This window comes from Diabrotica undecimpunctata, chromosome 3 (genome assembly GCF_040954645.1).
Source record: "Diabrotica undecimpunctata isolate CICGRU chromosome 3, icDiaUnde3, whole genome shotgun sequence".
Classification (NCBI taxonomy): Eukaryota; Metazoa; Arthropoda; class Insecta; order Coleoptera; family Chrysomelidae; genus Diabrotica; species Diabrotica undecimpunctata.
In genome coordinates this window covers 53,189,222-53,207,734 of record NC_092805.1, presented here as the reverse complement: position 1 = coordinate 53,207,734, position 18,513 = coordinate 53,189,222, and the positions used below count along the sequence as shown (strand labels likewise).

The window sequence follows — 18,513 nt, the reverse complement described above, 5'->3', positions numbered from 1 at the left end:
CTTTAGAAATTCCATACTGACTGGTAAGTTGGTTCTGAAATTTCTTCCAGTTAGCAACACACAAGGAGCAGGTAAATTTTGTTTTGGAGTTGTATTATAATCTAATACAGCTAGAAATGGATCTTTCTTAGTTTGTACAGATTTTAAAAACAAGTTTTTTATTGTTTGTATTGTTCTTTCCACCATGCCATTGCTACGAGGATATTGTGGACTTGATGTTGTTACTTCAATATTATATATACGGACAAAATTTAAAAATTCATGAGAGCTGAATGGAGGACCATTATCAGAAAATATTTCACAAGGCAGTCCATTAATAGCAAACAAATTTTTTAATTGTGTTACAACACTGCTAGCCGTTTTGTTCATTAGTTTATTAACAATTGCAAACTTCGAAAAATAATCAACCACAACTAAAAAATCTTGTGAGGCTACTGTCATGAAATCAATACCAATTTTTTGCCAAGGTATTTCAGGTACATCATGTGATTTTAATGGCTCCCTATTGTTGCTCTTATAGCTCATTTGACAAGTCAGACAGTTCAGAACAATGTTTTCTATATCCTTCATCAATCCCGGATAATAAATTGCTTCTTGAGCCTTCTTCTTACATGATACTACACCCTGATGAGACGGATGTATAACATCAAGAAATTCACCCTTCAATTCTTCAGGAATAATTAACCTTTTTTTATAAAATAATACATTCTTTAATAAATATATATCATGTCTGTCAGACCAGAATTTTTTCACCTCAGAAGGTACAGAGCTTTTATGCTCAGGCCACCCATTTAAAACATAATATTTAACTTTTTGTAAAGATGGGTCAGTATCAATTGCATTTTGCAATCTTTTTTCATTTTCTTTTGATGTTGCTACAATAGAATACACTTTTAAATTATTTTCATCATCTATAAAATTAGTATTTATGGTTTTATTCAAAGGATCTCTACTTAAATTGTCAGGAACTTTGAGATTTTTACCAGGAACATATTTGAGTGAAAATTTATATCTCATTAATTGCATTGCCAGTCTTTGGATCCTAGGTGACATTTCATCTAAAGGTTTTTTTAACAAACCTAAAAGAGGTCTGTGGTCTGTCTCTATTTCAAAATCTATGCCATAAAGATAGAATGAAAATCTTTCACATCCATACACTATACCAAGAAGCTCCTTTTCAATGTGGTTATACCTCCTTTGGGTTGGAGTTAATGACACTGATGCAAATTCAATTGGAAACCCATCTTGCGAGACCATGGCCCCCAAACCATATGGGCTGGCATCAACAGAGAGTATGGTCTTTTTGTCAGGGTTAAAATAATGCAAAGTAGTGGCTGACGCCACAAGATTCTTTAGTTTATCAAAACATGCCTGTTCATTATGTCCCCAATGCCACTCATTGTTACTAGAAAGTAAACATCTTAGAGGACTAGTGTGTTCTGACAGGTTTGGTATAAATTTTGCAAGATATACTATGGTTCCCAAAAAACGTTGTAATTCTTTTTTATTACTTGGTGGTGTCATTTTTGTAATGGCTTCTGTTTTATCATGATCAGGTGAAATGCCAATATTACTAATCTGATGACCTAAAAATTTCACTTTTGTTTGACAAAATTTAGATTTTCCTAAATTCAAAGTTAAGCCACTCTGTTTAATTTTTTCTAAAACACATTTCAAATTTTTATCATGTTCATTTTTAGAACATCCAAAAACCAAAATATCATCAAAATATGTTATTGTTCCTGATATACTATCTAAAAGTTCAGACATATATTTTTGAAAAATTTCAGGTGCACAGGTAAGGCCATATGGTAATCTCAGATATCTATAACGACCAAAAGGTGTAGTAAAAGTACATAAAAGTGAACTTTCATAATTCAAAGGCAACTGAAGAAAAGCAGATGACGCATCTAATAATGTGAAATAATTAGCCCCTGAAAGCTTAGCAAATAAAGTATCTTGAGTAGGAATTGGAAACCTTTCTCTTTTAACATATTTATTTAGATACACAGGATCCATACATATTCTAATATCAGATCCCTTATTTTTCGGAACAACTACAATAGGAGTTGCCATTCTGTGGGTTCACTAACTGGTACAATAAGGTTTTTACGTACCATATCATCAAGTTTATCTTTAACTTGGCTCCTTATAGCCAGTGGAATTTTTCGTGTCCCACTTATGAATGGCACTGCATCACTAGATATATTAAAATACCTGTTGACCTTTCCTACACCTGAAAAAATGCTCTTATAACTATTTATAATATGGTTTGTTTCATTATCTATCATACTAACACTAGGCTGATCACAAACAATTTGAAAGTCTCTTGCTGCCTTTAGGCCTAATAGAGATTTTTGTTTATCATTATCTAAAATATAGAACAGACAATCTTTAAATATTTTCTTGAAAGAGCAAGGTATATAAATTTTACCAACAACATTAATAACATGTCCAGTATAGCTAGATAATGAACTATTAGTATTTTCAAGCATTTTATAATCAATATTTAAATTTTTAAAATCACTACTGTTCAATATGTTGACTTCACTTCCAGTATCAACTTTTAAAATACTCTCTTTACCATTAATAATGATTTTTTGGAACCATTCTGAAGAGTTCGGATTAATTTCATTAACAGTCCACACTAGTACCTGTTCATCAGTTAAATCAGTGTCAGAATTGCTACAACTACTATCTTTATCATTGATTTCATGGACTTTGTTGTTATTATCAGGACAAAATTTACAGTAGTGTCCTTTTTTGTTACACAAAGAACAATATCTGAAAAATGCAGGACACTTACCCCTAATATGCTGAAGTCCACATTTATAACACTGAATATAATGGTTACCTGTATTTTTGTCAGTAACTTTGTGGCTTGTAGACTGCTCCTTCTCATACTTTGAACCATACCTTGACTGTCCTGTAGATCCAGGTCTGTTTTCAGGTCTGTTTTCTTCATTTCTTTTCTTCACAACACTAACACTTTCACTTTCTTTGGATATTTCACGTTGAGTAACAGCACTATTTTCCATAGCCCTACAGATGTCTATAGCTTGTGCTAGTTTTAAATCAGAACATTGTAATAATTTTTCTTGAATTCGTAGATCATGTGTACCCAAAACAATCCTGTCCAAAATTAAAGTATCCTTTTCTTTAAACTCACATGTTGATGCTAATTGTTTCAAGGCAGTTACAAACTGATCGATACTTTCATTTTGTAATTGATCTCTTTTAAAGAATTTAAAATGTTCATAAATTAAATTCTTAAGAGAGCTGCAGTATGTATCAAACTTACACAAAACAACATTGTACTTCTGATCATCTCCAACATTTTCATACTCGAAGGTATTGAATATCTTCAGCCCTTCATCTCCCAGCTGATTTAGGAGAATAGCGATTTTTATGTGGTCTGGTTTTTCACTTTTGCCGGAGGCTGTTAAAAATAACTGGAACTTTTGCTTCCAAAATTTCCACTCGTGAGAAATATTATTTCCTTGGAAACTAAACGGTTCTAAGCCTTTACAAGTATCTGTCATCTTGATTCGAGCACAGTATAGCTCCTTTACTTACATATATTTTTTATAGGCTTTTGTCACATGCACCGGCTTTTAACACAACTTAACCTATCGTCACTTTTCCGCTGCCACCATGTAATGTATTCCTCTTTAGGACTGTTGAACATAACATAAAGCTACTTACGATAGGTTTTATTAATTTATTAAGCTTTATAAGAATTGTATAACTTAACCTTAATTCAGTTCACATGTAGTCCATGACCTAAATCTATTGTCATGTGTGGTTGTCATGTCACTGCTGTCACTTAAGGTTCCGTTTGCCAAGTGCAACGTTGCCAAGTATATCCGTACATGAAAACCATACATAACAATTTCCATGTTTGGATCTACTTAATCCGTTATGACAGTTCACAAATATGTAATTTTGTAAACTTTAACAACTTGGACTCCATTTAACTAAAGCCTTGCATCTATATGTGGGTTACGACTTAAGACTAAAAATTTGGTTTTGTTATAATTTCTTTTAATGCCCATTTCCTGTCCTACTTCGTGAATACTATCAAGCAGAATTTATATATCTTTAATATTTTCAGACATAATTACTGTATCGTCTGCGTATCTAATTACATTAAGTAGTTCCCCATTGAGTTTTATTCCATAATATGGCTTTCTCTCAAGTGCCTTTTTAAACAACCGGTCCAAGTAAACATTGAGCAATGTTGGGTACAAAATGCTATCTTGTCTGACTCCTCGTTGTATGGGGATTTTGTCGGTGTAGTTGTCTCCAATTCTTACGGTAGCAAACAAAGAAGGACTTGAGCCAATCCATCTCAGTTGGTGTATCATCTATTCTGCATCATAAGCATTATTACTTTTAACATGTTTTATAGCGTTCTACCTTTGATTTCGTAATTTCTAGGCTATTTTTGAAACTCAATAATAGCTTATGCTATTTTAGAAGACTTAAAGTAATTTAATTTAAGTATGTAATTTTTTCTAGTAAATATTAACCCACTGACACAAACTAGTTTTATTGAGTAGCGACTGCATCATTTAAGCTGTGAGCCACTGTATAAAATATTTACGAAGTTATAATTTATCATTATATTATATCCCTTACGCTCCATGATGTTACAATTATTGTGTGAGTCTAATCCAAATGCTGTTTTAGGCTTAAAATCAAATTTTGACCAATCGCTCCCGCACGACATGACTGTGCTAGGTGCGAGTAGTCACGCTGAATCGGTACCGTTCGTCTCCCTTCTCATTCTTTGGCGTGATTAGAGTATTTCGGATGTATTTCGTAATAATTTAGACTTGTGTGTATTGCAATGGCAAAAAATAGTAAGTATTACTAAGAATGAGTTTAAAACATGTTTGATGGGTGTAATACCCAGGAAAAGTAACACCGAAGAGGAAAATCCTGAACATTCTACGAGCAAAAATGTACCTTCCGTAGGCATAAAATGGACCAAAGATTCATTCGCAAGCAAGAATATTTCGAAAGAATCCAATGGGACTGATGATATCAACGACTTTTTGAGTCCATTTGTTTATTTCGGTCGATATTTATATGATGATTTTTTTTAAATAGGAGCAAAACTAACTTCGCAATACCATTTGCAAGAGACTGGCAAGGAAATAAAACCAGATGTTTCTCCCGAAGGAATCAAACAATTTTTTGGTATGAATGCGGTCATGGGATGTTTTCCCAGTTTTCCCAGGAAGTTTCCCAGAATATACCTTTACTGGAGTGTAAAGTACCGACTACCAATCATAGGTGACGTAATAAATCGAGACAGATTTTACAAATTCAAACAAACTTTCACGTTGTAGATGATTTATCGGTAACTGAAGATATAAAACAACAAAATTGCCTTTGTAAAATTCAGCCGATGATAGATAGAGTAAGAAAAAGATGTCTAGAAATTCAGAGACTACGTGGGACGTCATTTTCAATTGATGAACAAATGATACCCTTTTTGGGCAGGTGTCCAATACGACAATTTGTAAAACATAAGCCGAGACCTGTTGGCCTAAAAAATTTTGTTTTTCTTGTTCTTGTTCCTTTTCTTCGCCTAGTAGAAACCTTGCCTTCGGAAAGTTGTGTCTTCTTTGATAGATATTTTTCGACTTTGTCATTATCTGAAAAATTGCTTGAACTGAAAATAGAAGAAACGGCAACAATTATGCCAAACAGAACAAATGGATGTGTATTTAAAAACGACAAAGAAATGAAAAGAGGTCAGTCAGAAGAATACGTAAGAAGTGACAAAAAGGTATGCTTGACAAAGTGGAAAGATAGTAAATCCGTAATTATGGCTTCCACGGCTTTTGGAGTAAAACATTTACAAAACGTCAAGAGATGAAACAAACAAGAAAAAAACATGTCGAAGTAACTTGTCCAAAAGTTGTTAACATATATAATGAACAGATAGAAGGTGTCGATGTATGCGATCAAATGATTGACAGAACCTTTTTAAAACTCGTAAATGGACTTTTAAAACTATCCTTCACTTATTTGATTTATCCATCGTTAACAGCTGGATGGAATATCGAAAAGACTGTAAAAACAATAAATACAATACAAAAGATATCTTGGACCTGCTACAATTTCGGTTAAATTTGGGTGAATTTTTGATCTGTGGAATAAAAACCAGAAGACCAGAAAGAGACAATGAAGATAACACAGAAGAATCCAGTATCAAAAGGGTTAAGTACGCTTCAATGCCCTGTCATGACAAAAGGTATGATGGGTTTGATCATTGGCCTGTTCATGAAAATCAAAAAAATCCTAACACATGTCGTCTAGAAACCTGTCAAAGTAGATCAAAAATAAGGTGTAGTAAGTGTGATGTTTATCTTTGTTTAAGTAACAAAAAAAACTGTTTTGTTCAATTTCATTGCAAATAACTTTATTCAATAAATTTGGTTTAATTTTTCTCAAATTGATTTCATTATCACAATAATTGTGCTAGCTATCTGTGTGCTACTGTATGACACAATTGTGCTAGTCCTTGAATCCTTTCAAATGTCACTTTGAAAATTATGCGAAAGATTTGACTTCTTATTAAGGTATAAACTAACATTATCCTAAAATTTTAACTCAATATTTAAAATCATTTACGTTCGGGAGCGTAAGGGATATTATATAATATACAAATTTTTGTTCTAAACATAATTTATTTAATACTAAAAAACTTTTTTGACTTTTTTAAATTTGTTCAAATTTAGTCAGAGTATATGGAAAAATTGATTATAAATAACATTTGTTTAATATTATTTATTATATTTTAAATAAATAAATAAAAAATAATATATATTACGAAGGAGACTTAAAAAAAGATTTGTACATCCATAGTTATTAGCTGTTTGATTTGGTTATTATTTAAAATAAATGTTATTGTTTTAAAGATGTACCTCAGTTTAAAAAAAAAATAGCAAATTTGGTCCAGAATAACCCGAGATATGTCATTTTTTTCTGAGCGCTCTATTTTGAAACGGTAGTGTTGGATTTTTTGAAGAGCCCGGCTGACATTTCGGTCGATTAGCCTTACTTCTTTTACTCTAGTCGAAACGCAAAGTACTCACTGTTTCCAACACTTCTTTTTTTTTTTTTATTTAAACACAAAACCACATCAACCGCTCAGGGTTATTAGTGGATATAACAAATACATGAAATATTACATTAAATGAAATTGAATAACTTAATGTCTTTTAAATAGCTTAACACTGTCGAAATTTTTTTGGTGAGAACTGTCTTGAGATCATCATCTGTGAATCGGTGGGATCTTCTTTTTTCCTTGAATTGAGGACAATCAAGTAGGATGTGTTTCACAGTCAGTGGGTTAGAGCATGAAGATAGCTACTCCGCCACTTCTGTTTAAACAGTTTTTAATAATTTTGTTTGCTAAAAGTTTTGTTTAAACCTTTGACTTTTCTTATAAAATATTGATTAATATCAGCCCTTAATGTTGGTAATTCGCGTAACGCTAATTTAAAAAAAAGGTCGTCTTGGCTCGTAAAAGTCCTAGAATATTTTATTTTATTGTATAAGTTCTGTTTTTGCAGATTTCAAAATATTTTTTAGTCATTTGATTTGAACTAAATTCTACGGAGTTATGGTAAATGTTTATAAGCTTAAAGAGTGCTATTTATTATTAAATAATTTTGTGTACATATTTTTAAATTTTTATTTCTATAGGTTAGGTTCTATAGGTATCTCGACTAGCCTTAGAAATTAGCTCATTTAAAAAAAAATTTTATACACAAATTACTTTTCTAAAAAACTGTACAACCGATCTGGCTTATGAGGTATGCCTTATTACTCCGTGCCCTTATATTCAACCTTATTTCAATGAGTCTCTAATATCTGTTTATTTTTAATTACAGATGCGGCGTGTTCAAACATGTTTGGTATAATGGTAGAGCGTGAAAAAAGCAACGCAAAAAAAAAATTTAATAAAAATATCCCCACCGTTAACAACACCAGCATGCCAATTAATTTGAATGATCAATCGGAAGTCGTGAACCAAGAGCTGCTATCATTAGTAATTTTGTCCAACATAAAAAACAACAGTTTAGTAACATTTGAGAATGTTCAACTTAAGGTTATTAACATGTTACCTGATACTGAAAAACCTCTTTTACCTGATCTAAATACATCCAATGATGTAGGTGAGAATCAGATTACTCTTTATTATAAATTACAGCCATTGTCCATTGAACCAAAAACTCACCAATGATAACCAAATTTGTAGCACCTCTTAAAATAATAATTTCAATGAAATTGATGATAGCAATGTCCAGCTGCCACACATCTGTTGAAATCAGCATCATTGAATACCCAGTAAAGATTAAGAAAAGAAAAAAACATTTTCAAGTGCAGGAATCAACTTGGTTTGCACAAAAAAATAAACAATTACGAAAAATAGGAAAAGGATATTTAGGCAGAAGAAAAAAAGAAGGAAAATAAACCTATTAAGAATCAAGGGAACCTCATGCTATGAAACCGAGATGTCAATGCAAAAAAACAGGTGCCATAAAAGGTCTGTCATTGACAAAACAAGACAGACGTCAGATATTTAAAGCATTTTGGAAAATGCCCTTGGGGGAAAAAAGACATTTATAAAGTCACGTTGTTTCTCTCGCTCCCAAATGGGCAGATATCGAAAAAATCTGAGATAACAAAACGGGGACAAACGCTGCAATATTTTTTAAAGGTCAAAGACCAGAATCTTAGAGTGTGTAGAACCATGTTTTTGAATACGCTAGGAATCGGGAGGTGGACAGTTCATCATTGAAAAAACATTTCTGAAGCTCTCGCTCCAAGTATTTAAGAAAAAACTCTTTAGGGCCAGAAAAGTCACTTTATATGCATTGTAAATGCTTAACTGAATTTCTAAACTCATTGCCAGCTATGGAATCACACTACTGCAGAGCTAGCCCCCAAAAGAAATACCTATTAGCAGAATGGAAATAAAAACAATCTCTCTACGAGCTATATGTTAACATGCAAATTAAAAAAAATTAAACCGATATCAATAGCCACTTTTTGCAATGCCTTTAAAAACAAGAAATTTGCCTTGTTTCACCCGAAAAAGGATGAGTGTGAACAACGCATCTGTTTCAGAAATGGAAGTATTTTAGAAGATGAATAGAAAGCACGAGACAGACGGTCCTGCAAGTGACACAGTAGTTTCGTTGATTTTCGCTTCGTAATAAACTTCAAATAATTGGGGAATTACAAGTTAGAAAATTCAACAAAGTTCAAAAATAAGAGTTAAAAGTTAAGTGCATACAGGTGATAGTAGTGAATAAAGGAAATACCATCAGACAAGTAAGATTTAACCATTTTAATAATTTTAACAAGTTTTGAGTAACTAAATAATTGTATGAAAGATTAAAAAACTGGTTTTGGCGAATGTTTTAAGTCCGAGGAGTCGACCCGCTTAGGCATTCCTACGCGTTTTTTGGTTTCTTGGCAGATAAGAAAGTAATTAGTGCCGACAAAAATTAAATATTAAAATAAAAGCCTCATAAGTTTATTACAAAAATCCGGATCCGGCTTTAGAATAAATTAGTTTAAAGTTAAGATTAGAATTAAATTAAATTAAAATAATAAATATTAATTGTTATTGTAATAAAAAAGTTTAATTAATATAGGAAAATACTATATTGGTGTATATTAATATAGAAAATATATATTAATATAGAAGGTAACAAAATCGAATGAACAGCAAAAGAAATAAACCAGAACACGATAACTCATCCGACGAGGAGGAAGCCTTCAAAAGAAGCAAAGCTACGTTAAGAACACCTCCAAAGGATAACATAAAAAATCGCGAAATGGAAGAACTAAAGAAACTACTAGATGAAATAAATAAGGAGATTAAAACGGAAGTAAAAGAGCTGAAAACAAAAATGAAGGAAGAAAATAAGGAGATCAGAAGATATATAAATGAAGTTAAAGAAGAGATAAAACTAAATATTGAAAATACAAATCGTAAAACTGGAAATAGAAAGGGTGAAGGAAGAATAGACAAAAGAGAAAGAAGAACTGAAAAGAGAAAACGAACTAACCAAAACCGATAACAGAAGAATTAAATGAACTAAAACGCTCACTGGAAATATTAGACAAAGAAAAAAGAAAGAAGAATATAATCATTAGTGGAGCAATAATAGACTCTGAAGACCCAAAACATTGAAAGAAGGAATGACTACTATGTTAAAAAATCATCTTGAAGTCAAAACTAATGATAAAAGAGCACAAAAACATGCTTAATTGAACTAGAAAGCGAAGAAGAAAAAACAACAATCTTAAGAAACAAATACAAACTTAAGAATGTGAAGACCGAAAAAATATGGATTACAGAGGATCTCACAAAACGAGAGAGAGAAAATGAAAGCTTCAAGAGATAAAGCAAGAGAAATGAGGGAAAATGGAAAAATGGTCAAAATAGGATACAATAAAATCACAGTAGACGGCAAGGAATGGAGATGGTGCTATAAAGAAGAAAAAGTAGTGGAAATAGCGAGTACAAAAAACTACCAGAGCAACATAAAAAGAACCAAGGAGATATCAAGCAACGAATAGAAAAAGAAGAATTACAAAATAAACCGAACAATGATGATAAATATTTAGTTTTAAGTAGTAATAGGAATAGGATTATAAATGTAAATGATAAGTATCCCATTAGAAATACGACTTGTGATAGGAATATGGGTATTAGGCATACTAACAGTAGTGATCATATTAAAGTTAGGGGGAATATCAAAAATGGGCATAGCATTAGTAATGAAGGTAGGGAAAAATTAAATATTAGCATTAAAAATAAAAACGGTAATAAAATAAATAACAGATATAATGTTAATACAAAAACCAGGGAGCATGAAATCAACGTTAACACCAATAATGGAGAAGAAAAATATAGTAATAAGGAAATATATCTAAACAAGACAAATCATATAGAAATAGCGATATGGAATGTGACATCTCTGACCGGTAAGGAAATAGAAGCTACGGAAGAAATGGAAAAAATTAAGGTACAAATAATGGGAATAAGCTAGACAAAAAAGATAGGGAAAGAACACATCAATATCAATGAGAAATATAATCTATATTATTCCGGAGTACCACAGGGTCACAGAGCAAAAGAAGGAGTCGGTATAATAGTAAATAAAAAAATAGAATTAAGAATAACAAACTGCGAAGCAGTATCATCTAGAATAATCACAGCACAAATTGAACTAAAAGACAAGATAGGAATAATACAAATATACGGACCAACAGAAGGTAATGAAGAAGAGATAATGATAGAATTCTACAACGAACTCCAAAACACATTAGACAAATTAAGAGAGACAAAAGAAAAATAATAATCTTAGGCGATTGGAATTCAAGAGTAGGTAAGGACATTAACAGGGGATTAGGATGCTTTGTACAATATGGGGAAGAAACATTAAATAGAAATGGAATTAAAATGCTGTAATTAAAATGCTGTAATTCTGTCAAACTAATGACTTGATAATAGGAAATACATTCAGTCAACAAACCACTAACGACAAATATACATTTGTGGCTGAAGAGAGAAATGTGAAAAGCTTAATCGACTATATAGTCTATACGAGAAACCTAGAACAAAATATAAAAAACATCTTAACGGAAAAGGAACCGAAACTGTCTACACAACACACGATGGTCACTGCAAAACTGGAGGATAAAAAATTGGAGGAAGTGGAATAAAAGAGTACAAGAAAGTAAATGTAAACAAACTAAAGATAGAAAGTATGCGAGAATTTTACACGGATTAAACTAACAAAAGACTGAGACAAATAGAGTGCCAAAAAGAAACATGGACAATGAAAGCAAGATGGAATGCATACAGTGAAGTATTAAAGTCAACAGCAACTGAAGTGCGTGGAATCAAAAAATATAATAAACAGTTAAAAAGGACAAGATGGTGCAATAAAGAAGTGAAGACAGAAATAAAAAAGAAGAAAATCGCATGGAAAAAATACATCGAAACGGGATTAGAAAAAGATAAAGAAAAATACTATAGGCAGAGACGATTGGTAAAAAAGACAGTCACACAAGCAAAAGCAAAAACATGGAAAGAATTTGGAGAAGAACTTCAGGAAGAATATATAACAAATAATAGAAACTTTTGGAACGACAATACGACACATAAGGCAAGGAAAACGAAAGGAAATAAACGCAGTAAGAGATACTTCAAACCAAATACAAATACGCCAGAAAAAGTAGCTAGGGTATGGAAAGAATATTATGAGAAAAAATTTGATACTGAAGTGATAAAGGAAGACAATATAATCAATGAAGGCGAAGAAAACACAGATCTAGAGCAAATAAGTAGAGAAGAAGTAATGGAAGGATTATCAAATATAAAATAGGCAAGGCAGGTGGAGATGATGAAATTGAAACGGAAATGGTAAAACACATGGGAGAAGAAGGAATAAACTGGATATGGAAAATATATAAAGAGGCGTGGAAAAAAACAAACAATCCCGAATTCTGTTCTGTCCCTCGCTTGCATTTTCCAGTTGCCGACTCCGATATTCTCGGCATCTTGTGTTATTAAATGGCTATCTCCAAAATTAGCACTTTTCAGCTAATAACCAAAATATATCTTGTAAATTTTATCAGCATCTTGTAAATAAAGACATTTCTAAACGAATACAGTTAATAGATTAATATTTTAAACAAAATTGTTTTTTTGCTCTCCTGTAAAATTAGTTAAAATGGACTTAACAGGTTAACACTTTAAGGTGACGACATCTTATTTTTTGTATCTTTTTTTCTGAAAAACTTATCTGTTGACATCAAATACCTAAATAGACAAGTTTTAAAGGTATGAGCAAAATAATAAGTTTGACGTTTTGATTGTTTATTAAAAAATAGTTCCATTAAAAAATTTAAGAATTCCTAGGTGAGAGTATTTTTGTACTACCTTATACGAAATATTTCAACTGTCAAATGCATCTTTACCATTGTGACGATAAAAGATTTATTATTTAATAATTTAATTTTTAATTTAATTTAATTTCTATTTTTAACTTTTGGGTAACCAGCAACCACTGCCCTATAGAATCCAATTTAAGCATTCTTTTTCAGTGGTCGGTATTGGAGATTTGGCATAGTTTTATGGTTTTAAATTGTGGTTAATTTCTATTTATAATAATTACACTAATAAAATGCCAGAAGAAAATAATCATATAAGAAATAAGGCATCAAGCAAAAAGAGTACTTGGGTATTAGAAACATTATCTGATAAAAAAATAAAGTAACAGTTCTGGCATATACTAGCAATAATGGATCAAGGTATTCAAAGTAACATATATCAAGATAAGATCCTATTTTACCTGGATTAACGCCCATTCTACTTCATAAACATAAAACACTTAAATGACAAAAAAATTCGACAGCAATTTACTGTATCGTGTTTAGTATTGAATATCTTAGCTTCTACTGGTTGAAAGGTATTTTACTCTTTTACTCGATATGTTTAATAGACATAATTGTTTACATATTCTTTCGTAATATAAAAACATGAATGGGCTTAATAATATCTAATCATAACATTAAAAATAATATTTAATGTTTTCAAAATAATTATTTAATTACTAAAAAATTGTGCAGTTTTAAAATATTCATTAACTGTAATATGTACCACTACATTATTATAATTATTATGTTTTGTGTAACGATAAGACTACCAAAGAGAATTAAAATACTATTATAAAAATAATACCTCAATCAACCACGGGAGCTTATCGTCTATGCTTCGCCTAACTCAATATCTCAAGTGGGAGTTCGTCTTGTCTTAAACTAGAAATCAAACCATGAACCTTTAGCTGATAGCAAATAAAATAATCTTTAACTTATCATATTTATTAAAAATAGGAAACAATCAACCCTGCTAATGATTAACAATGAATATAGTAAGGGTGATACTTAAGGCAACGATGGCATCAATGGGCTGCTTGCGTGTCCTCCCAATTAGACGGTAGGTTCTCCTGAGATCTGCAGTTATTTCATGTGTGTGTGGCCTCCCAATTAAGTGGTTAGGTCCTCCAATAGATTCGATAAATTTTCAAATATGGCCAGTAAAATGATCATCATCATCATCATCATCATGCAACCTCTTCTGTCCACTGCTGAACATAGGTCTCTCGCATTTTTCGCCACTCTTCACGGTTCTGTGCTTCTTGTTGCCATTTCTTGGATATTCGTCCAATGTCGTCCATCCAGCGTGTTAATGGTCGTCCTCTGCTGCGCCAGTCAATTAGTTTTCTGGTCCATCTTGTGTCTTTCAATCTCGCTATGTGACCTGCCCAATTCCATTTCAGCTTGGCTATACGTTTGACGACATCAGTGATACCTGTTCTTTTCCTTAAGTCTTAATTCCTTATTTTGTCTTTTTTTGTCACGCCGAGAATTGATCTTTCCATGCGCCTGTGTGCCACTCGCATTTTTAGTGCTGTTGTTTTTGTTAGCGTGGGAGTTTCTGCTCCGTATGTCATAATAGGAAGAACGCATTGGTCAAATATCTTCCGTTTCATAGCTATCGGGATGTTGCTCTTAAAGATGTCTCTTAGTGAACCATACGCCGCCCAAGTAAGTGTTATTCGTCGTTGAAATTTGCAGGTCTGGTTGTCCTTGCCTATTCTGATTTTATGACCAAGATATATGTACTTTTCTGTCAATTTTACCACTTGATTTTGGATGATTAGGTGTTCGCTGGGAACTAAATTTGTCATAAATTTGATCTTACTGATTTTCATTTTTAGACCTATTGTTGAAGATACGTTTTCTAATTCTTGTACCATTTGTTGTGCTTCACCCAGATCTTCGGTAATAAGTACTATGTCGTCGGCAAAACGCAGATGATTGAGCATTTCCCCATCTATTTTTATTCCTCTATTTTCCCATTTTAGCATTTTAAAGGCGTATTTGAGGACCATTATAAATAATTTAGGTGAGAGAGTGTCGCCATGTCTCACACTTCGCTTGATATGAATTTCTCTGGTGGTATCATGTAGTTTTACACGCATTGTGGCGTTTTGGTATAATGTTTGTACTAACTTTGTGAGCCGGTAATCTATTCTACTATTGTTCAGAGCAGTCATAATGCTGTCTAATTCCACAGTGTCGAAGGCTTTTTGAAAGTCTACGAAGATAAGTACCAGTGGTCTGTTATATTCTAGCGTATATTCGTAATTATTCGGGTAACCATTTTATTTTAGTAAAATGATACGGCCAATTAATACAGCCAATAAACCGTGAATATGGCCGATAAAGACAGCCAATAAACCCAAGAGAATGTTTAAGACCATAAAATGAAGCTTATAATAATTTTTGCCTTCTTTTATAAATTTCAAAAACAAGCAAAAAATTATATTCCCACTACGTTAGAAAAGCCGATTGACAGAAAGTAGGGAGACTAAACTGAAGTTTGCACAGATGACATAGGTCATAAGCCTATGAAGGAATTAGCTTTTCTGTCAACATAGAACAGAATATGTAGTCTACCGGACAGAAAGAGAGAAGGCAAATATTTATTCTACCGGAAAGAAAGAGAAAGAAAAGGAAGACAGAGGGCATCAACTACTCTTTGAAGAAAAAATAGTAAAAACGAGTCTGAAGGCATGAATTACTAAATTAATAAAGAAATTAAAATAAAATAATTATTTAACTATAAATTAATGAAGATGTGACGTTTATAACGTTACAATTGATTTAAACACTAAATTACTATGAATATGTACTAATATAAACTACTCTTTCGCAAATGACTTTTTTAATCCTCATTAAGTAATATAGGTACTAAAAAATGAGGAGATGAGTCTGTATGAAATGAGGTTGGTTAGTGATTTGTCCTTTTTCTGGAGCATGATTGTATTAGCGACTTTTCCAGGACATAGAAAGTAGCAGAGTTTTAAAGGGGCGTTAATTTTTGCATCAGGTTTTGAGTGATGCTCGGTGGAAGTTATTTCACATTCTGGGAATCTTGTTAGGACCTAGTGAGTTTGAGTTAACTATGTGCCTCCCGTGGAATGTCATGGAAGTTTTGTTAATTGTTGGGGGTTCGAGTCTTATCTCTTGGGTTTATCTCTCAGTAGTATTAGGTATGGCAGCATCGAAACTATGGCCGTTCGAAATAACGAAGATGTATTCTTTAGGCCTTCTGTTGGGTGAAACAGGTGAGAGGGGTTTGATGTCTTTAGTTTAGTTAGGATTTAAAATTTTTATTCAGAATACACCGCCAACTGACTTGTCAAGGCCAGTAGTGACCTTCCGCCATGGTTGACTTTAAGGTGTTTATTTCTAAGCTTAATCTGTGCCGAGATTTAGTTATACGGGTATTAGGTAAAACTGACGATTATTTACAAACGGTTTTTTTTTTAAAACTTTTTTTGAAATTTTTTTGAAACCTGTTGATATATGCAACTGAAATTTGGTGAGTTTTAGAAATAGTTATTACTAACTACAACTAAAAATTTTATATTCATCATTGTTCATCCAGATAGTTTAAATTAAAAATCATTTCTGAATTTCTCGTTTTATTTGTGACAAAAAACTGCTCTTGCTTATTTTTTATATAAGCTACTCAGTAAAATAATACAAAAAATACAAGACAAAATATCAAAAGACCCTAAAATATAACGTCAGAAAGTGTTAATCAAATCAAATATTATAGCCCTAGAACTAAAGGATAAAGAAAAAATACTAAAATACCAACTAAACAAATAACTATTGACCAATTTTGCTGCTATGACCACTCCATCATTCGAGCTATGAGTTCTGCCCATCTTCATTTTAGTCTGGTTATCCTTTTGATAACGTCAGTCACCTTAATTCTTCTCCTGACCTCTTCTTTTTTTATTTTGTATCGTAGAGTTATACCTAACATGGATCGCTCCATTCTTCTCTGTGTAACTCTGAGTTTGGTAGCCTAGGCTTTTGTTAAAGTAAGTGTTTCTGCTCCATATGTCAACACTGGGAGGACGCATTGAGCAAATACTTTTCTCTTCAGGCATGTGTGCAGCTCACTTTTAAAAGTTTCTGTCAGTTTTACATATGTTGCTCACCCAAGACCGATTCTTCTATTCAGTTCATGGGTCTGATTATCCCTGATGATTATTTTATGTTTTAGGTATTTATATCATTACAAACAAATACAATATATCATTACAAACAAGGAAGTATTCATATATTACTAAAAGTAACGAAAAGAATAGTCCATCTCATATCCTGTGTCAACTATATTAGTGTTGTTGATGATTATGTTTATAATGATGTCAAATCATCATTATCATCATCCAGCCTTAAAAATCCACACTCCACCTCTCTTGCGTCGCTCCCATTTAGTTTTTATTTAACCTTCTTAAATCTTCAGTCGATCGTGAAGGTTCTCGACCGACGCTTCTCTTGTATTTTCTTGGTCTGTATTTCAATAATTTCTAGGGAGTTATTCCTAATATTAATTGCTCTGTCCTTCTCTGTGTGACTTTTAATTTGGTACCTAAAGCTTCTGTTAAGGTGAGTGTTTCAGCTCCATATGTTAACACTGGTAGAGCGCACTCACTTTTAAAAGTTTCTCTTAGTTTTCCATACGCTGCCCACAAAACCAATTCTTTCCTTCAATTCAGGTGTCCTTGCCCAGTGTGATTATCCCTGCAAATTTTAATTTCGTGTTCTAGGTATTTGTAAATCTGCGAGTTTTATTTCTTGTCTACCAATAGTGATGTTCTGGTTGGGCATCAAATTTATTATTATTTTTGTTTTTGAGATGTTTATATTTAGATCTATAGCTTCTGTAGCCATAACATGTTCCTGTACCATCTTTCTTGTCATTTTTAGGTCTTCAGCTATTACGACGGTATGGTTGGCGAAACGATGTTTCGATATTTCACATCCATTTTTCTGCCAATCAAAATTCTTAAAACCATGTTCTACTACCGTATTAAAAAATTTAGGCGATATTGGGTCTCCCTGTTCTAACTTTATGCTATTACTGTTAGTACCTATGTAAGTCGACGATATATGTTGCTTGTTGGTATGTATTGTATAATAATTTTGTATATTTATAATTATTTATCCTGCATTGTTTATGCGCCTGTAGTATTTTGCTTTGTCTACTGTATCAAAAGCTTTGTGAAAATCGATGAATATTAGCACTAAAAGTTTATTGCATTCTACTACTTTCTCTATTAGGATTTTTATGTTTTGTAGATAGCCGTAACTTTTTCAAAATTCTGACTGTTCTCTTAGTGGATAGGTCTCCAGTTTCATTTCCATTTTTTAACTATTATTCGCGTAAACAATTTGTATAAAAGGCGTCTTATTCTTCTTTTTATGTAGACATTGTTATAGACTTTTGTGAAGACTCTGTTTTTAAATGTGCCTCCAGTAAGTTGTCGATTATTTTTAATTTTTGTCAGGGCTTTTTTAATTTTTGAGTTGGTTATGTTG

The 18,513-nt window shown here is 32.2% G+C and overlaps 1 protein-coding gene across 1 annotated transcript in view; it reads right to left on the bottom strand.

Moving 5' to 3' along the window:
- The window catches only part of LOC140435601 (facilitated trehalose transporter Tret1-like), a 45,353-nt gene extending 31,842 nt beyond the window's left edge, over nucleotides 1–13,511 (bottom strand). The window contains exon 1 of the mRNA XM_072524346.1: nucleotides 13,401–13,511. Within this exon, the coding sequence (XP_072380447.1) occupies nucleotides 13,401–13,416 (16 nt within the window). The 5' untranslated portion in view covers nucleotides 13,417–13,511. The remainder of the gene's footprint in view (nucleotides 1–13,400) is intronic.
- Nucleotides 13,512–18,513: the final 5,002 nt, after the last annotated feature.